This window comes from Phalacrocorax aristotelis, chromosome 23, assembly GCF_949628215.1.
Source record: "Phalacrocorax aristotelis chromosome 23, bGulAri2.1, whole genome shotgun sequence".
In the NCBI taxonomy this organism is placed as follows: domain Eukaryota; kingdom Metazoa; phylum Chordata; class Aves; order Suliformes; family Phalacrocoracidae; genus Phalacrocorax; species Phalacrocorax aristotelis.
Window position 1 is genome coordinate 4,277,915 of NC_134298.1, and position 16,393 is coordinate 4,294,307.

The 16,393-nt window shown below is 45.5% G+C and overlaps 1 protein-coding gene across 10 annotated transcripts in view; it reads left to right on the forward strand.

Annotated features, from left to right (window-relative positions):
- The first annotated feature begins 3,503 nt into the window (after positions 1 to 3,503).
- CDC27 (cell division cycle 27) overlaps positions 3,504 to 16,393 on the forward strand; it is a 34,950-nt gene continuing 22,060 nt past the window's right edge. For 4 of the 10 annotated variants that reach the window (XM_075117145.1, XM_075117146.1, XM_075117152.1 and 1 more), the window contains exons 1-4: positions 3,504 to 3,823; positions 9,903 to 9,978; positions 13,300 to 13,447; positions 15,611 to 15,736. In XM_075117145.1, the coding sequence (XP_074973246.1) occupies positions 3,797 to 3,823; positions 9,903 to 9,978; positions 13,300 to 13,447; positions 15,611 to 15,736 (377 nt within the window). In that variant the 5' untranslated portion in view covers positions 3,504 to 3,796. Of the gene's footprint in view, positions 3,824 to 9,902; positions 9,979 to 13,299; positions 13,448 to 13,602; positions 14,782 to 15,610; positions 15,737 to 16,393 lie in introns of those variants that run through there. The other 6 variants (XM_075117143.1, XM_075117144.1, XM_075117150.1 and 3 more) reach the window with 5 other exon arrangements.

A 16,393-nucleotide genomic window follows, 5' to 3' on the forward strand; every position in this document is an offset into this window, starting at 1 on the left:
TAAAACCAGCCCTTTTTTGGACTTGTAGCCCATCCACCCTACAACATGCTGCGCCATGAGCATTCCCTCCAGGTCCAGGCTGAACTGCACCGCGGAGCAAAGAAGAACCTGCTTGGGCCTGCCACTGCCCCTGTCACGGGAGAGACCAGCAGGCACCTCTCCTTCATCTACCCCAGCCAAAAAAAGCCAGAGGCCCTGTAGAAAAACCCCAAAACATCAGAGAAAACATTTAAAACATTCTTTTTTTGATATCACTGACAAGTCCAAAAGTCTAGTTTTGAAGGTTGCTTTCCAGGAAGTTGAATCCTGATGAATCAGCAATTGGGAAGGAAAACAGGGAAGCAACGGGTATTTCTGGGCCAAATCACACCTCCGTCCTCCTGGCACAGGACAGCGGGCTCCTGGGTGCAGGTGGTGTCCTGCCTGGGATGGAGCCAGCCAGGACAGGGCTCCTGGGACGGTTCCTCTCCAGGCAGACAGTGTGCTCACAGCCAGAAGCTGTGTGGGGGCTGTGCGATGCGAGCTGGTGGCACTCTCCCTCTTCTTACCTGCAAAAAAACCATCGTAACATCATTAGAAATGGTGAATAATTCATGACAGATAACTCAGCCCTCCTATCAGCTGAACACCTGGGAGCAGAAAATGCTTTTCTTTGATTTGTTCCTTATTCCAATGTTCTCGCTCCACGACTTTGACTAGAAGAAATTGAAGGCGTTTTGCTCCGATGTGGTTGACTTCAGCTGCCACTTGCTCGTTTCTGTGCAGTGTCTGAGTAACAGCTGCTTTCAATTCCCAATTCCCACTGCTTGATTCAAATGCTCAAAAAAAGCAACATAAGCTGTTTATAGATGCAAGATTAGATTTTAGCTTCTGTCTGTGGTATTTCTGCAGCTTCCATTAGGGAGAATCTGGGCATCTCACATCTTTAGTGTACTATCTGTATTTTAACCTGTTAAAGGACGGCAGTGACAGGGTGAGAAAGGACACTGCTTGCTGCACACGCACTCGGGGTCACGTTTGCCCTTGCCACCGCCGTGGCGTTGAATCCTGCAGAGGAACGTGCTGTTGCAGAGAGGAACCGAGCAAAGAGGCAGGGGACCTGCCTGAACTTGCAGAGGAAATCCATAGCAGAGACTGGGGGCCCTGCTAGCTGTGATATTCCTGCCCTGGCAAGCCAAGAGGCTGCACTCTCGCTCCTACGCACCGAGTACAAGCCTTGTATTTGAGCCTCCAGCTTCTGTGCAGACAGGAATGACACTGTAAATTAAAACTAAAGAGACTCCTGCAAAGAGACAGACAGGAAGAGAGCAGTGGAAAACGGTGGAGAGAACTAGAGGAAAACATGAGGGCTGTGAAATCCAGCCTTTGAAGCACCTTTGGGGTAACAGCCAGCCGTGCTTCCCTTTGGGGACCTGTTCTGTCTCTTTAGGGTAGCGTAGCTGATTTGTACCAAAGCAGGTTGGAATGATGCACTCGAACAGGCGCGGTATATACCTCTATACCTCCATAGCTGTATATTCCACTCATGCCTTTGTGCCCTGCCTCCTCCTCTGGAAAAGCTGAGGATTGCGGGGAGGAGGCAGCTTTAGTCCCACGGATGTTTATAAAAAGCATCTGTGGACACCCATGAGAGACCTCCACACACAGACCTGCACTTCAGGGCTGGAGGAATCTCTACATATCGAGATATCCCACGACAATAGTCCACACTCTGTCCTTGTATAGTTCTGACACTTTACTGGGAGTCCAGCAGACTCTGAGGAGGGGTAAAAATAACACCCCCCCCCAGGAGAGCTTATGGCTGTGACTCCTCAGGCTGCGATAAGACAGAGAGAGACTCATACCAAAGATGGTCTGGATGTCAGGAGAGTTAGCGCGGAGCCCTGTGAAATGGAAGAGACAGATGGAGCCAGCTTTCATCCTGAGGAGTTATCAGCAGCGCACAGCAGGGCAGCGAGATCAGGATGGGGATGATGACTATGGTCTGTGCTCCTTGAAAGTCTCCCTCAGACCCCCAGACCCATGTACGCACCCATCACCATCATCACTGTCAGCGTGTGGGGCAAAAGGCCTTTAGAAAAGGCAGACACTTCACTGTGTCGTGCTGTTTGCACCCTTCATGTTCAGTGAAATGGCTCGGGTCGACCTGATAGCGAGCCAGGTATCCATCCGTGGGGGAAAGCACTGCTCCGTGACCCATTTTGTTATTTGTCTTGGGTCAGGGACTGAAGAGAGCTTCGCCTTTCCATGCCAACCTGCTCACACCCTGAAAGCAAACACCTGCAGATTTACTGGACCGATAACAAACTTGTAAATACGCTTTTCAGAAACGCAGAGAAAGATGTGTAAAGAGAGTGGGGAAGCAGGCAGGCCAAGCCCTGCTGCTCTACACGCAACTTTTCGACGTTAAGTACCACACACACCACTTTTTTCCTCACGTGAAGATGCAGCCCCCTGCTCCCACGTGTGCTCTGCAGTGCTCAGCAGCACATCGGGCAGTGCCAGGATCCGTCCTTCAGGCAGCTGAGTGCAAGTGCAAAAAAGGTGCAAAGGCAGGAGCAGGAGAGAGCACAGAGTCCGTGTGTAGGCGTGTGTGCGTGTGCTGGGGCTGGTGTTAACGTGGTTACAGGAAGCCTGCGGAGAGGCTTGGAGAAGGATGGCCTCTGCTAGGTGGCTATTGATAGGTCAGTATTTTTAATAAATTGGAGTGCAGTTGCGCATCTTTATTCAGGCCTTTGGGGAAGAGAGCGCTCTCTGTGCTGGGAGATGTCAGACAAACTCACACCTGCAAAGAAATTCGAGCTGTAATCGCCCCGGTACCTCAATCTGCCCATTCTACTCCTGCCTGTCTTGGCTGTCCCTGCCTGGGGAGAGCGGGCAGCACGCGCGCCCCGCCAGCGGTGGGGCAGGGCCTGCGCCGTGCTCAGCCCCCACACTGGGCGCCGGGACGAGGGAACCCCAAGCCCAGCTCCCGGGGCCGGGCGGACACCGCACACGGCTGGTTGCGGCGGGAGCCTGCAGCCCGGCCCCGTGAGGGATGCCGGCGGCTCCTGACAGGCCAAGACACCCCAGAGCCCCGTTTTTTGGGGGGCAAAGTGCAAGTTTCTACCTTGCGTGGGAGCAAAGGCCCTTTGAGGGACGAGCCCCAGGCCCCGCGGGGGGTTTCGCCGCACCCCCTCACGCCGGAGGCTAGCGCTGAGGGCCTGAGGCAGCCGCCCCCCGCCCCGCTGTGAGGGACAGGACTGAGGGGCGCCGTATCCCTCCCTCAGCCGGGCCGCCTGCGCTGCCGCGCCGGTGCTCACGGGCACCGAAGGGAGGCCGGGGCGCCGCCGCCGCTGCCGGGCCCGGTCACTCCCGCCGCGCTCCCGGCTCGGCTCGGCTCGGCTCGGCTCGGCTCGGCTCGGCTCGGCTCGGCTCGGCTCGGCTCGGCTCGGCTCGGCTCGGCCATCTCCGGCCGCGCTCGGGCGCCTCCACCGGCCGAGGTGCTTCCGCCTGGCTGACGCGGGGGGGGGACTTTCCCAGCTGTTTTCCGTCGCTGCTCGGCTCTTTCCGCCTGAGGCTTCGGGTATTTCCGGCAGACGGTTCGGGTGTTTCCGCCACTAGCTTCGGGCGGACTCGGCGCTTGGCCGGCCTCGTTCCTTCCCTCCCCGCCGCCTGCCCCGGTAACGGTCGCTGGGAGTTTAAATGAGCTGGGGCCGGGCCGGGCCGCGCCGTCGCCGGGACACGCACTGAGGCGGCGCCGGGGCCGCGCCGCTCCGGACTCGGCGAGGAGGAGGCGGAGGCCGGGGAGAGCAGGATGACGGTGCTGCAGGAACCCGTCCAGGTACCGACCCCTGGGCGGCATGGGCTCGGGCTCGCCGCCGCGCTCAGGCCCCAAGGCCCGGCCCGGCCTGGCTGGGGGGAGCCGGGCCCGTCGCGTCGCCCGCTCCCCGGGGGAGGCCTCCCCGCCGCCGGGCCCTCTCCTGCGGCGGGGGGCCCCGCTCCGCTTGGGCCGCTCCTGGGTGGGGGGAGCTCCGGGCCCCGGGCGCCCCCTCCGCCGGTGGGAGCGGGCCCGGCCCGCAGGGCGCTCCGGCCGCTCTCCGCTGCCGGCCCGGGCTCCTCCGCCCTCCCGGCTGGGATCCGGCGGGGCTCCCTCACTCCTTCGCGCGTCCCTTTCCCATCCCCTGCGCCTCTGGGACCCGCTGCCCTCGCCCTTTCTGCCCTCGTCAGGCCCCGGCCCGGGGCAGCCGCCCGCCCCGCGGGAGCTGTCGGTCTCCGGCGGTACCGCAGCTGAGTCGGCTTCCAGAAAAGGCCCTTTCGGCGCCCCCTGCACATCCCCTGGGAGACCTGTTGATACCTCTCCATCTCGCTTACCTTTCTGCATTTGCTGCTGTTTCATTTTTCAAATGCTCGCAGCGAGCTCGGCTCTGTACGTGCCGTGCAGATGAAGGACATTCCTTCCTCCCAGGGAGCTGGTACCTTCAGCTTGATGGGAGACCGAGGGGAGAAAAATAACGTAATTCTTGTTGTTCTACCATATTTTAGTCGTGCTACAGTTACCCTGATGGGCTTCCTGCTCTTGTTCTCAGTCTTCCCATCCAAAAGGCATGATTCACAGAATTGAGAGTTGCTTCTTCTTTCCTGTATGCTCATTAACTACTCTGGAATATTAATTAATCAGTCATTCATTTTCCTATTCTTTTTTATTTTTTCAAGCTTTTTAATGGGGTGGGTTTTTTTTCTAGTTATGCTAGGAACCTCACGCTGTAGATGTCTCGGTAGTACCTGATTGTGTTCTGTAGTGAATGCCGTGAAAATTCTTGCTTTTGGCTCTCCTCTCTCCCCTTAATGAAAAGGTAGGAGGGGAAGAAAGACTTCTCCTGTGGAAGACTGCCCTGTCTGTGCAAGATGGTGACAGTGATGGCACTCTCGTAGACCAGGGGTTTGTGTCCTTGATGCCACCCTTCTGTTCGTCTGCTCCGAGAGCAAGGGTCGATGTGGTGCTGGAAATGCTTTCGGCCACCCTGTCCCTCTGCCACACCAGTCATACTTAGGCCGTTGCTGTTACCCTTGGAGCTGGACTGGTGTTTTGCCCCAGTTGGGTATTCTAGGAAAACATGGGATTACAATAGAAAAGGAAGCAAGAATGCACTGCAGAGTGAAATACAGGAAACAATATTTAATGTTTCCTGTACCATGCTAATTAGACTAACCAAGTGGAAAATATTTGCTATTCTGAGAGTTCCCTAATAGAAATGTGCGGTCTTGTTTTCATTTTTCAGATAGGTAAAGATCTCTCTAATGGCATTCTCCATTCTCAAGCTCTTATCAGCTTGGATGTTTTGATGGGGCTTTGCTATGATGGATATATCTGTTTAGATGCTGTCTACTTTCAAATGCCAGATAATTCCTTAATCAGTGGTTCTACTGGTGTTTGCACTGCTGTTATTCCTTTCTTACAGTAATACTGGTAAGTTTAGGATTTATTATTTGTTGTGGCCTTGGACGTATTGCTGCTTTTAATGGCAAGGAAGTCACCAGTGTGCCAGCCAAAATGAGGCCAGTGTTTGAGTTCTGCCTGGATCTGGTGTTGTACCTCTAGTCGTCTTTGTGCCACGGCTACGAGCAGCGGTGTAGCGATTAGACTGCTGTACTACAGGACCTTTCCAAACCAGCTCGTGCTTGTTTTCTCACTAGCGTTAACGTGTCCAGTGAGTGGTCTCCGTTGTGCAGTACACATCTGGGTGCAGGCGATTGCGTTTCTGAATTCCCATTTTAGTCAGAGCCTGCGTACTTAACTCTGATTTTCTGATTTCTTTTTATTAATGGGATGACTGGAAAAGTTGACGCTACTTCTCATTTTTGTGATTGCAGAGATTTTTCCTATTTGTCTGTTCTCTCCCAGCCTTTGAGATGTTTACAGGGCTTAGCATTCCAGGGAAAAACCTGTCGTCTTTACAGTTGTGATATGCAAAGCATGATAGATAAATAATGGAATCTGTGCGTGTATGTTGCCTTATAAATGTTGGGTTTTAATCACATGAAATTGAAGTCCCAAAATGCATGCTGTTCACTAGTTAGATGATTTTTTTTTTACTAACTTTTAAAAATTCCTTAAGATGAACAAAACTGCCAGAGTTTATGTAGACAGCAGACCTCTACTGTACTTCCTGATGCGGTCAATTTAAAACTCTCCAGCTCAGACAAAGCCTTGTATCCCATGCCCTGAGAAACAGACTGGATGCCTTCCAGATATTTCTGAAAACATCTTGGAAACAAAATGAACACTTTCCTTGGAATTTAGCTGTTCAAGGTGATCATCTGCTGTGACCCACTTGAATGGTGCTTGAACGCCAAGGCTACTGTCATGGCTGAAAACATGCCATACTGATGTCTGCATATTTAATGAGCAGAGTTTGCATAACTAGTAAATGCAGCACAGCTGATCATGGAAAACACTCCTCCCTTCTGCCCACCCTGAAGAAGCCCTCAATCATGATAGAAGCTGCTTAGCATGTCAATAGCCTTAAAGCTTTGAAAATAATTTTCAAGGCTATATAACTGTCAGAAGAGAACACCTATCTCTTAAGTGCCCTTTGGCTTAGGTATGAAGTGACACTTGGACAATGCACAGGACTTCCTGAATAGAAGATGGGCCTGTCTGAATCTGCTTCTATTTTCTTGCTCTCCTCTCTGAGGATGCTTTGCTGCAGAGCTGTGGCTGATATGGTAGTTTCGGAATTCCCTGTTCACTTCATATTTGCAAATTAATGCATATTTAAAATGAGCGACTAGGACCCTGGAGGTTTACCTGGTCTGCACCCATGCTTAAATAAAACTTTGAAACACTTCAAGCTTCCCTCCTGTCCGTGTTTGTAGTCCTGAGGGCAGACATCACAACCAGAGTATCTCAACTGCTTTGCACACACTTGAGGAGGCTCTTCTCTGCGTTTCTGTTCACAGGTTCCAGATAAAATTTGGTAACTACCATAGGGAGGAAATTAAGACTGCATTTGGATTGTATTTGTGGCTGTACTGTGTTGTCCTGCTCCTAAGTCTTCTGGGATTTCTATTGGATAAATGCCCCCAAAGTTGTTTTGCTTCGCACCGCTCTTCTGGTGTGGTTTAGCAATTGTCATGTGCCGCTAATGATGTGTAGATGCATTGAGCTTCTGCTAGAACAAACTAAATTACTACTCTGTAAAGAGATTGATGTTCCTGTCTAAAATGTGCTTCCTAAAAGTGCATGAGAAGTCACCTTTTTCGGTAGTTTGAGACACAGTTGTAGTTTAGGCATCTGTTCTCATAGAAAATTGTTACCGTATAGGTATGGCTCTTTCTCTGCCACCTTCCTTTTCATCTTCCTGCTCTTACAGGGGAGTGTGTGCAAGCATCCAGCCTTCAGCATTCGTCTGTTGAAGGTGTGAGTCCAACTTGCACCTTTTGGATTGCAAAATTACAGTTATTACATAACAGGGATAATACCAGCTCACCTCTTGCTTTCCCTGGGACTCTGCTCAGCAACAATTGTTGAGCCAGTAGGTAGCGTAACTTTTATAATGTGGTTGTGATATAGCCAAACCCCACTCGTGTCCCCTCTTAACCTTTGGCAAGATTGTTTCTGTCAACTTGCTCCTGTTTGAGAAGTCAAATGACATTGATTTTACCACTCCCACACCTTTGTTTTGTAAGCATGCTGAGGTACAACCCTGTAAAGACAATGTTCTTAACCTGAAGATGGCACAACTTGGATACATTCATGTAAAAGTCACTCATGACTTGGTAAGGGAAGAGCTGCTGCTGAGAGCAAGAGAGAAAGGAGACAGTGGGCCGCTCTAATTTGGGTATAGTCTGGAAGATTTTAATGCCCTCCTTCTGTCTTGTACTTTTCGTACCATGATGTCCACGGTGCACAGAACAACGTACAGCCTTGGAGCTTTTCAAGGTAAAAGGGAGTAACCACTTCAGGCAGATTCTGTGGCTGAAGTTATCTGAAGCATGGAATTCAGCCAAAGAGAAATAATAAGGTGTTTGTATTATAATAATCAAACTAAGAGAATTTGTTTTCAAATACTTTCACACGAGCTTAAAAGTACCTGTTGACTTTTTAAGTATATCGTTGGGACCTACTGATAGGGGGGGGAAAAAAAAGCATCTCTGTAGAGGTTTTGTGTATAATATTCTATATAGTAATTGGAAACTCTGGTGTGTACTGTTCATGAAGACTGTGTAGGCTTCCCGTGAAGAGAACTTGCGCATTTTTCGCACCCTGAGTTTGTCAAGTTTGTGTTGGAAGAAGTAGCATATGGTACATGTAACTCAATGTGATGTTTGGGTTTTTTTTTAGATGAAATTGGCTCTTGCCTTTCCCTTCTGGGAATAGCATTACAGGACACTATTTCTTTAGCTCTGGAAGATTTCTTTTAGTTTTGGAGTGTCTGATGGGTATCAGAAGCTAATTCTGTTTGTCTTCGGTTGCTGATGGATATTGAAGAAATACTAGACCACAGTGCCTTGAGTTCATAAGTGCAGATCTTGTTTGGATCACTAATAACAAAACTACTGCAAAATGGCTGTTTGCTTATGGGAAACTGCTCTGGAACTTGAGCAAGACTGCCAGATGGGAAGGAACTGCTTGATACCAACCCAGCTAACCTCAGAACGCAAACCCTGATAAGCGTGCACACCACCGCTTGAAATAGGTGGGGAGGAAAGCTGAACAGATCTTAAAAGGAATTATTTTTCCCATCCCACCCCTCTTACACAGATAACAGAAGGCTTTTAATCTGATCTGAAGAAAACTGGCCGAGTAGTGTTTGTTGTGAAACCTGCGTACCCCAGGCCTATTCTTTTGCTGGACAGCTCTTGCTGTGGTAACAGCAGAGCAAGTAGTTTTGACAGCTGCTTTAATGGTGTACACAGTTTGCACACCTGCATGTATGTTTGATTTGCGTTTCGCTGGAGTAGTGCCATCGGGTCTGTACAAATATTGATGGTCCCAAACTCTTGAGCTTGGTGTTAATAAAAAAAGGTAGTACCCTTAAGCAGGTACCTGGCTTTGACCAAGTATGGGTATATGAGTAAAATGCAGAAGTGGGTTGCCTTCATATATGTCTGTATATATCAATTTTCCCATCTCGTTTGCATTGCATTTGTTATGTGATACCTCACCATCCTAATTAGCGCCAGTAAAGAGGTGGCTGGTGAGCAAGGACCCAAACAAAACGCCACAACAAAAAGCAGCGGGTCGCGTTCATCTCTGTTCTTAAGGGAACACTGATATCTCCTCAAGGAAAGTGCTGTATACCTACACACCTAATCAACAGCAATCGTCTACTGGCAGCCTCAGACACTGACGTGTTTTCTAGTCCTGTTTGGTTTTTGGTCTGGCATGTGTCAAGAGGAGATAGTTTAAATGGGTTTATGCATAATGCCATTAAAATGGGTTGAGCACCCTAGCTTTTTCCCACCGCTCGTGCCCCTCCTTGGGCTCAGCTAAGAACAAAATGGAATACTCTGGTAACCAGTTGGGGGTGGTTTCTGTTCTTACCCTTACTTAATGCGTGGTAGTTTGCAACACTTCATGCTCAGTTACGCACCAGGCTAGAACTCAGTAACGAGAGGAAGTACTCGCTGTTATTTCATTGCATGTTGGCTGAGGCTTGTGGATGGTTGTGTACAGTAACTAGAGAGCAGTGTTCTTAGTTTGGTTCATGACTTCAGTGCTATGTTGTTTTTCTTTTTTTTTTGTCTCCTTACTAATAGTTGAAACAACTAAAACTTGGCCTGGGTATTTATCCTTCTCCATTCTTTTTATGGCTCCAGTAAAACAAAATTGGACTTTGCCTTTTGGCAGTAAGAGCTAATGAGTGTTGCATTTTTAAAGCTTCTCTCTATATTTAGATTATTTTCTTGTCTTGCAGGCTGCTATATGGCAGGCACTTAACCACTATGCTTACCGCGATGCAGTGTTCCTTGCAGAAAGATTATATGCAGAAGGTATGTACTTTGCAAATATAAAGTTGATATTTTTTTCAATTTTGATATAGGGTTCTTCAGCCTCTGGTCTTGCTTTGTTTTACTTCTGAACTTTCTGCTTGGGGAAGGTGGAAGAATGCCTCACAGTTATGTTGGAGAATCAAACCATATAACAGCAGCAATGTTATTTTAGAGCAAAACCTCCTTAAAAAAAAATCAAACTCGGAGTTGTGTGTTTAAATACAATGTTTACAGTGATCTGCTGTTTGGTATCAAATGGGAAAGAGTTTTTTTTAATGAACTTAAGCATCTTCCAAGGGCACTTGAGGATAGATGCAGTACAAAAATTCTACAGATTGTCTTGGTATTGAAAGTTGTCTTTGCTAATAATGCTGTTCAGCTACATTGCTTGGTGTGTGAGCTGAAAGAGAACCTTGTGATGATGAGAGAAAAGCGTAGTGAAATTGAGACAATGAGAATCAGAACATACGGAATAGGAATCTTCTGTTGAATTCTTGCTAATTGTTACTTGATTGTAATGCTGTCAGATCTAGGATGTCTTGGATACTGAGCAGGCAGCAGTAACATAAATCCGTACTTTTCCTGTGTCCTTCAAAGACCACTTTCTTCTTGTGTTCTAGTCCCTCTTCTTCCTTAATATTTTCTCCATGACCTCAGATAAGCTCTTTGTTCTTCTCTACTTCTTTCTCCTCTATACTGGTGTTCAGCTTTTCTTCATTTTTGACAGGTATTGTCCCCTTAATCACTAACATGAGAAAAACCTAACTCAACCCTTAAGCTAAGATATAAGTGTAATATAATTTCTCAAGCTCATCAACCTAAGCTTAAAATGTGAATTAAATTATATAACCCGTTTCATGCTCCATGTTTTATAATGAAATGTTTTGCTTTCAATGTTTTGCCTGACATGCCCACAATGCACTTCTTGGCAATGGAAGCACAAACCTAATTTTTGAGAAGTAAAGACATTTTTTTTTCTTCATGTCAAGGTTACCCATGAAATCTGGGGTCTTCCATCTGGTGCTAAAATGAGAAGTGTTGTGTGGAATATTATGGAACCTTATAACCTAGGTGGGCGTAAAGGAAATAGTGTTATAGGGATGACATGTCTTCTGTGAAGGCAGCACATTGCGAGATGCAGGGAAATGCTAGATTGAAGGTAATTGTGAAGGATGTAGAAATGCAGAGAATCCACTTTTTGCAGCAGCCAAGAGAAAAATAAGTGACTTGATACTGGCACTATCTTTGCAGAATAATGCTCTGCAAGAGTACTTCAAACAGCCTTTTTTCAGTGACCAACAGTGCTGAGAGAGAACAGCATGCATGCTGTCACTTGGTTCAAGCAATTAACTGCTAACAAAACATCTGGCTTCTGGTTGAAATAAGTAGTTATACTGCAGAGTAGAAGCTGCTGAACTTGAATATGGTGAGTCCATATAGGCAGTAGGGATTTTACCCTGAGAACAACTTCTTTTAAATCTACCTGCAATTACTGTCCTTGTGGGGACATCTGTGGCTTGGTAGTTTCCCAGAACTCTTGAAGTGTGTTTAAATTAGTGGATAAAAGAATTGATTTAACTTTTTGATTTTCAAAAAATATCTCCTGGTGCTTTTAGGGTAAGGCTAATAAAATGTCCCCTCTTTGGGTCTTCAGTTTCCATTGTCACAGTCTGGGTGGTGACACAAACTTAAAATAGTCAGTTTTCAGTGTAGCAAAGGATTTGAACAGGTTGCCCGAAGAGGTTTTTGTGCAACGCTCATATTGATTTTTCTGAAGAGTTCCATGTAGGTAGATGAACAACCATCAGAACTGTTTCTTTTAATTCTGAATTCCATTTGCATGGTAGTGTGTTCTGAAAAGTATGAAGTAATGTGCATTTCTTGATTATTTGGAGATTTAAGTTGCTTGCCTCTTATAGACAGCCTTTCTTTGATTTTAAAATCACATCATTGCGTAAAGGTGATTTGAGTGTAACATTTGGGGAAGTACAAAGAGCAGGGTAAGACTCCATGGCTGTACATAATCTGTGAGTGTATTTGGGTATCTCCTTCTCTTTGTTTAAACCCTGGGAAACCAAGTTAAACTGTAGTCATACAGATATTTCAGTAATCATAGCTTGACGCTTGAATTAGCACCACATCGTGGTAATGCTCACCGTTGCCTCTCAAAACTGCTTTGGTGTTTAAAGTTTCAGCTGATAATTTTACAGTAAGATTTTACAGTTACTCAGGGGTTAGCTCTCTGTTCTTTATGCTGTAATCACAGATGAAATGGGCAAGTCTGACCTCAGTCTTAAATCTGGATCCCAAGTCAAGCTCTTTGAATAGAACGTTCTCGGTGTGGTACATAATTCATCTCTGCAATGGAGGAAGTGTTGAAGCAGACATCAATTCTAAATATTTCCACTCTATGCCATAGAGAAATGTTTCTGTCTTGATTACTCTTGTTCTCTGTTTAGACAGAGGTGGCTTTTCCTGAAGTTTGCCTACTTCATTCAAAATTTAGAAACTTGTGAGGGCTCAGCTTGGGAAGAGGATTTGTAGGAGAGCTTATCCCTATTGCTCCTTCCTAAAAGAAAATAATTAAAGCATCTGAATGGTAATGTTAAACTATGCTCCCAGTGAAATAAGTGTAGGCAGCAAAAAGGACCAGATATATTGGGGTAGAGGTGACTGATAAGTGACTGACTTTAGTAGTCATTAAAATCTGAATCTGCTCCACTAAGTCATGTGAAGGTGTAGCATTAAGTGCTTTAGAAAAATAACAGAAGTAAATTTGCAAACGGGAAAAGACCACTTTAAATTAGGATTAAAACTGTTCATTAGGCTACTTAGGTTGAAATAGATCTTTCTTCTGAAAGTTCTTGTACTTCCAGCCATTGTTGTGCCAGTGTTTGTGCTGCTTAAGCTAGAGCAAATTGTTATTAGCAGGTGTGATAATACTCTGAGCCAAGTCTTGGTGTAGCCAATGCTGTTAAAGTAGTTCTGTTTTACTAGGAATGACTGCTTTGCTTGACTTGCTGTTGTTTTAACAACAAGCTGGCTAATCACTTATTTAGATCGAGTGGCCAGAAGGATCAAAGTTCTCTTACAGCAGTAGATATCAAGAGTTGGTCTGACTCTACAAGAAAATGGCACATGGAAGTTTGTTATATGCTGACAAGTAAAGAAATGCACATCATTCACTAATGAATTTCTCTAATATCAATACTTGTTTTCTGGTATCTTCTTCCTAGCTGGCTTTTACTCCCTGCCCCCAAATTCCTTGTATCAAAATGGTAGACAACCAATTGATGATTCTTCGTTTTTTTAAATTTTTAGTACATTCAGAAGAAGCACTGTTTTTACTGGCAACGTGTTACTACCGCTCAGGAAAGGCCTATAAAGCATACAGGCTCCTAAAGGGACACAGCTGTACTACCCCACAGTGTAAATACCTGCTTGCAAAATGTTGTGTTGACCTCAGCAAGTAAGTAAAACCTTTATGCTTGGTCCAGGGTTAAAAATGCTTGGGTTTTTTTTTGTTTGGATTTCTCTTTGAAAGCTGTCATTTTGCATAAACTAGTAATTCATTGGTCCTTCAGCTCTAAAGATTGTTATAAGTTCAATTCACTTTGCTTTCAGATATGGACCTAACGAACATTAGCCCATATTGCAGAAACCTCTAAAAGGTATTGAATGACTTACAAAGGAGCTGACAAGCTGTGTAGGGGGAGAAAACATTGATTGCTGAGATGACTCAAGGAGACCACTCTGGGAAGTGTTTGGTTTGGTTTTGTGTTTCTCTGATACCTTGCTTATTTCATTAAGTGTTTCCAGTATGAATTTAATGGCTAGGCCGCTCAGTAAGCTTGCTCCTCTTACCCGGTTACCTCTGACGGGTGGGTGAGGGAAAAGATGGCAAACAGAAATCTGTTTTTTTTAAAAACCCACAACAAACCTGCCTTGAATCCACATCCAAGAATGCTGTATTCAACATCAAAATTAACCTTGCTAGGGACATAGTGGTATCAAGGTATCTTGCTGGTTTTCTGGAGTCTAACAGCAAGAGTATATAATGAAATTGCTCAAGCTACAGGCCCTAATGCCCTGAGAGTTTGTTGATGAGGGTATTTCACTTCTCTGTAGACTTTTCAGCTCAAATGTAGCAAACAATGTCCGGCTGAGGTACAGAATGGGGAAGACGAGGCACCAAGAAAGGCAAAAACTTTTGTTCAAAACAACTTAAAATACTGCAGGGGTTCTTTATAGAGGCTTAAATGTCTGTCTGTAAAACGGCTTGTGTTTGTGTTGTGGCTTTTTTGGTTTGGCGTTCTGGTTTTTGGTGTTTTGTTTGGGTTTGGGGTTTGTTTTTCAGTGGCCCTCTTTCAATGACCAAAACAAAAGCTTAATTTCTTTAGAATAGGTAACGTGATGTTTAGAGTTTCACACGGTATGATGTGATTATTTTTGCAGGGTTTGCGATCCTGCTCGCAATACGTAACCAAAATGCAGGCCTCTCCAGAGGCAGCAGGGGAAGCTCCTTAACCTTTGGTACTCTTTATTACACGAGTCCTTTGACATCTTTAGAGTTGGGAGGATGTCTTGGCTCATTGTGTTTCTTTTGATGCTCTTTTAACACTTTTGAAGCTATTAGGATACAGGTTGCTTTGCATCTTCCTTTGAAAGGGAAATCGTGTTAATGCTCTACTTGGAAAGGTCCCAGAGGAATTAATTTGAAGCTGATTGTTCCATCCCTTGCCTTTACAAAGTCTGGTGCTTGCATATAGTACCTCAGCTGCTGAACTGATTTCAGTTAGATAGGTGCGATTTCTTAAACGTATTCTTTAAAATTTGTTAAATTTAACTGTCATTGCTGTTACAGTTATGAGCTCATTTATACAGATGTGCCTTATTTTCTTGTGAGAATGGTTTATACGTGATAGAAGCATCTACCTACAAGCATAATTTCAAGCGGAGGCAAGAAGAAATTTATTTGTTCGTGCAGGTGTCGGTCTCAAATGCCAGAAGAATGCCTCCCATCCCCCAGAAGTTGTATAAAGTCATTTTCAGGCTTCACAGTGAGTGGCCTATTCCACGTGAGCCGTACTGCTCGCGGCAGGTGTAGTAAATGCAAATCAAGCCTTTGCTCTCCTTTTGAGACCCTCTTGCAAGAAAGCAAGGCGTTAAAATCCAAAGTCTGTGCCATATCCCGATATTGGATCTTAACTGAGTTAGGAAACAAAGCCAAACTAAGCTTTGTCTTGGCTCGTTACTAGGTAAAGTACCTTCAAAAATGAAGTGTCTAGTCGACTCTCTCATCCTCCACTTAGTATTCTACCTAAGATTAGTCGCTTCTGGAAAAGTCAGGTTGTTCATGTGTCTCTGGGTTTGGAGTGGAGTGGGCTTTTGGGTTTGTTTGGTTTTTCTTCCCTCCCGGTAGAGAGATCTGGCTTCAGAGTACTGCATACCTCCATGTTGCTAGGAATCCATCGATTATTGAAAATTCATTTGCAGGAACTAGTTTGTACGTGGTTCCAAACTTGTGAACACTGATGATGGATTTCTGTTTTTGTTTGCAGCAGGGTGAAAACACTGGACTACCAATACTGTGAGCCTTGTAACCCCTTTAAACCTCTTGTTTTTTAAAAAGGCTTGCAGAAGGAGAACAGATCTTATCTGGTGGAGTGTTGAATAAACAGAAAAGCCATGATGACATTGTTATGGAGTTTGGTGACTCTGCATGCTTTACACTCTCCTTACTGGGACATGTCTACTGGTAATGTTGCATTTTTATTTTGTCTAATAAATTTTGGAGGCTTTTATTTGGCCAAGCCCAATTTTAGTCAAAAATATTTTTAGTCGCCACAGGGTGCGCCTGTCTCTGGGTTATATGGCCTGCACAATTTCGGAGTATGATAGACACAGGTGGATAGTTGTGGAAGCCATCTAACTAGGGAATGCAGAGCTTCTGACTGACTGAAAACACAAATCCCTCTTTTCCAGGTTGTTAAGCATGAATTCAAAGAGTCTTTTTTTCTTTTTTTGTATACGTTTGAGTTTGTTCTGTGCTCTCCCCTAACAGAAACTCTCAAGACCTGTTTCTCAGTGTTGCCATTTTGATTTTTCTCTATTTTACAGAAGTATTGCTATAACCTTCAAACAAAAGTTTTGAGGACTGCCAGTCAGAATAACCTTACAAATTTAAGCGTTTTGCTTTTGCGTAGATGCAAGAAAGGTTTTGGTAAATGTGGACAGATTGAACAGAAATAGTGGGGTTCTTGGGTTTTTCCCTAGTATAGGTGTTTTCAAAAAAATTTATTTCAAAAGAAGCTATCTTTGTAGCCAGATACTTAGGTGTTCAGTTTAGCCCCTAATTTATATGCAAAAATATTATCCATAGATATTTACAATGGTTGGAAGGCTAGGAATCACG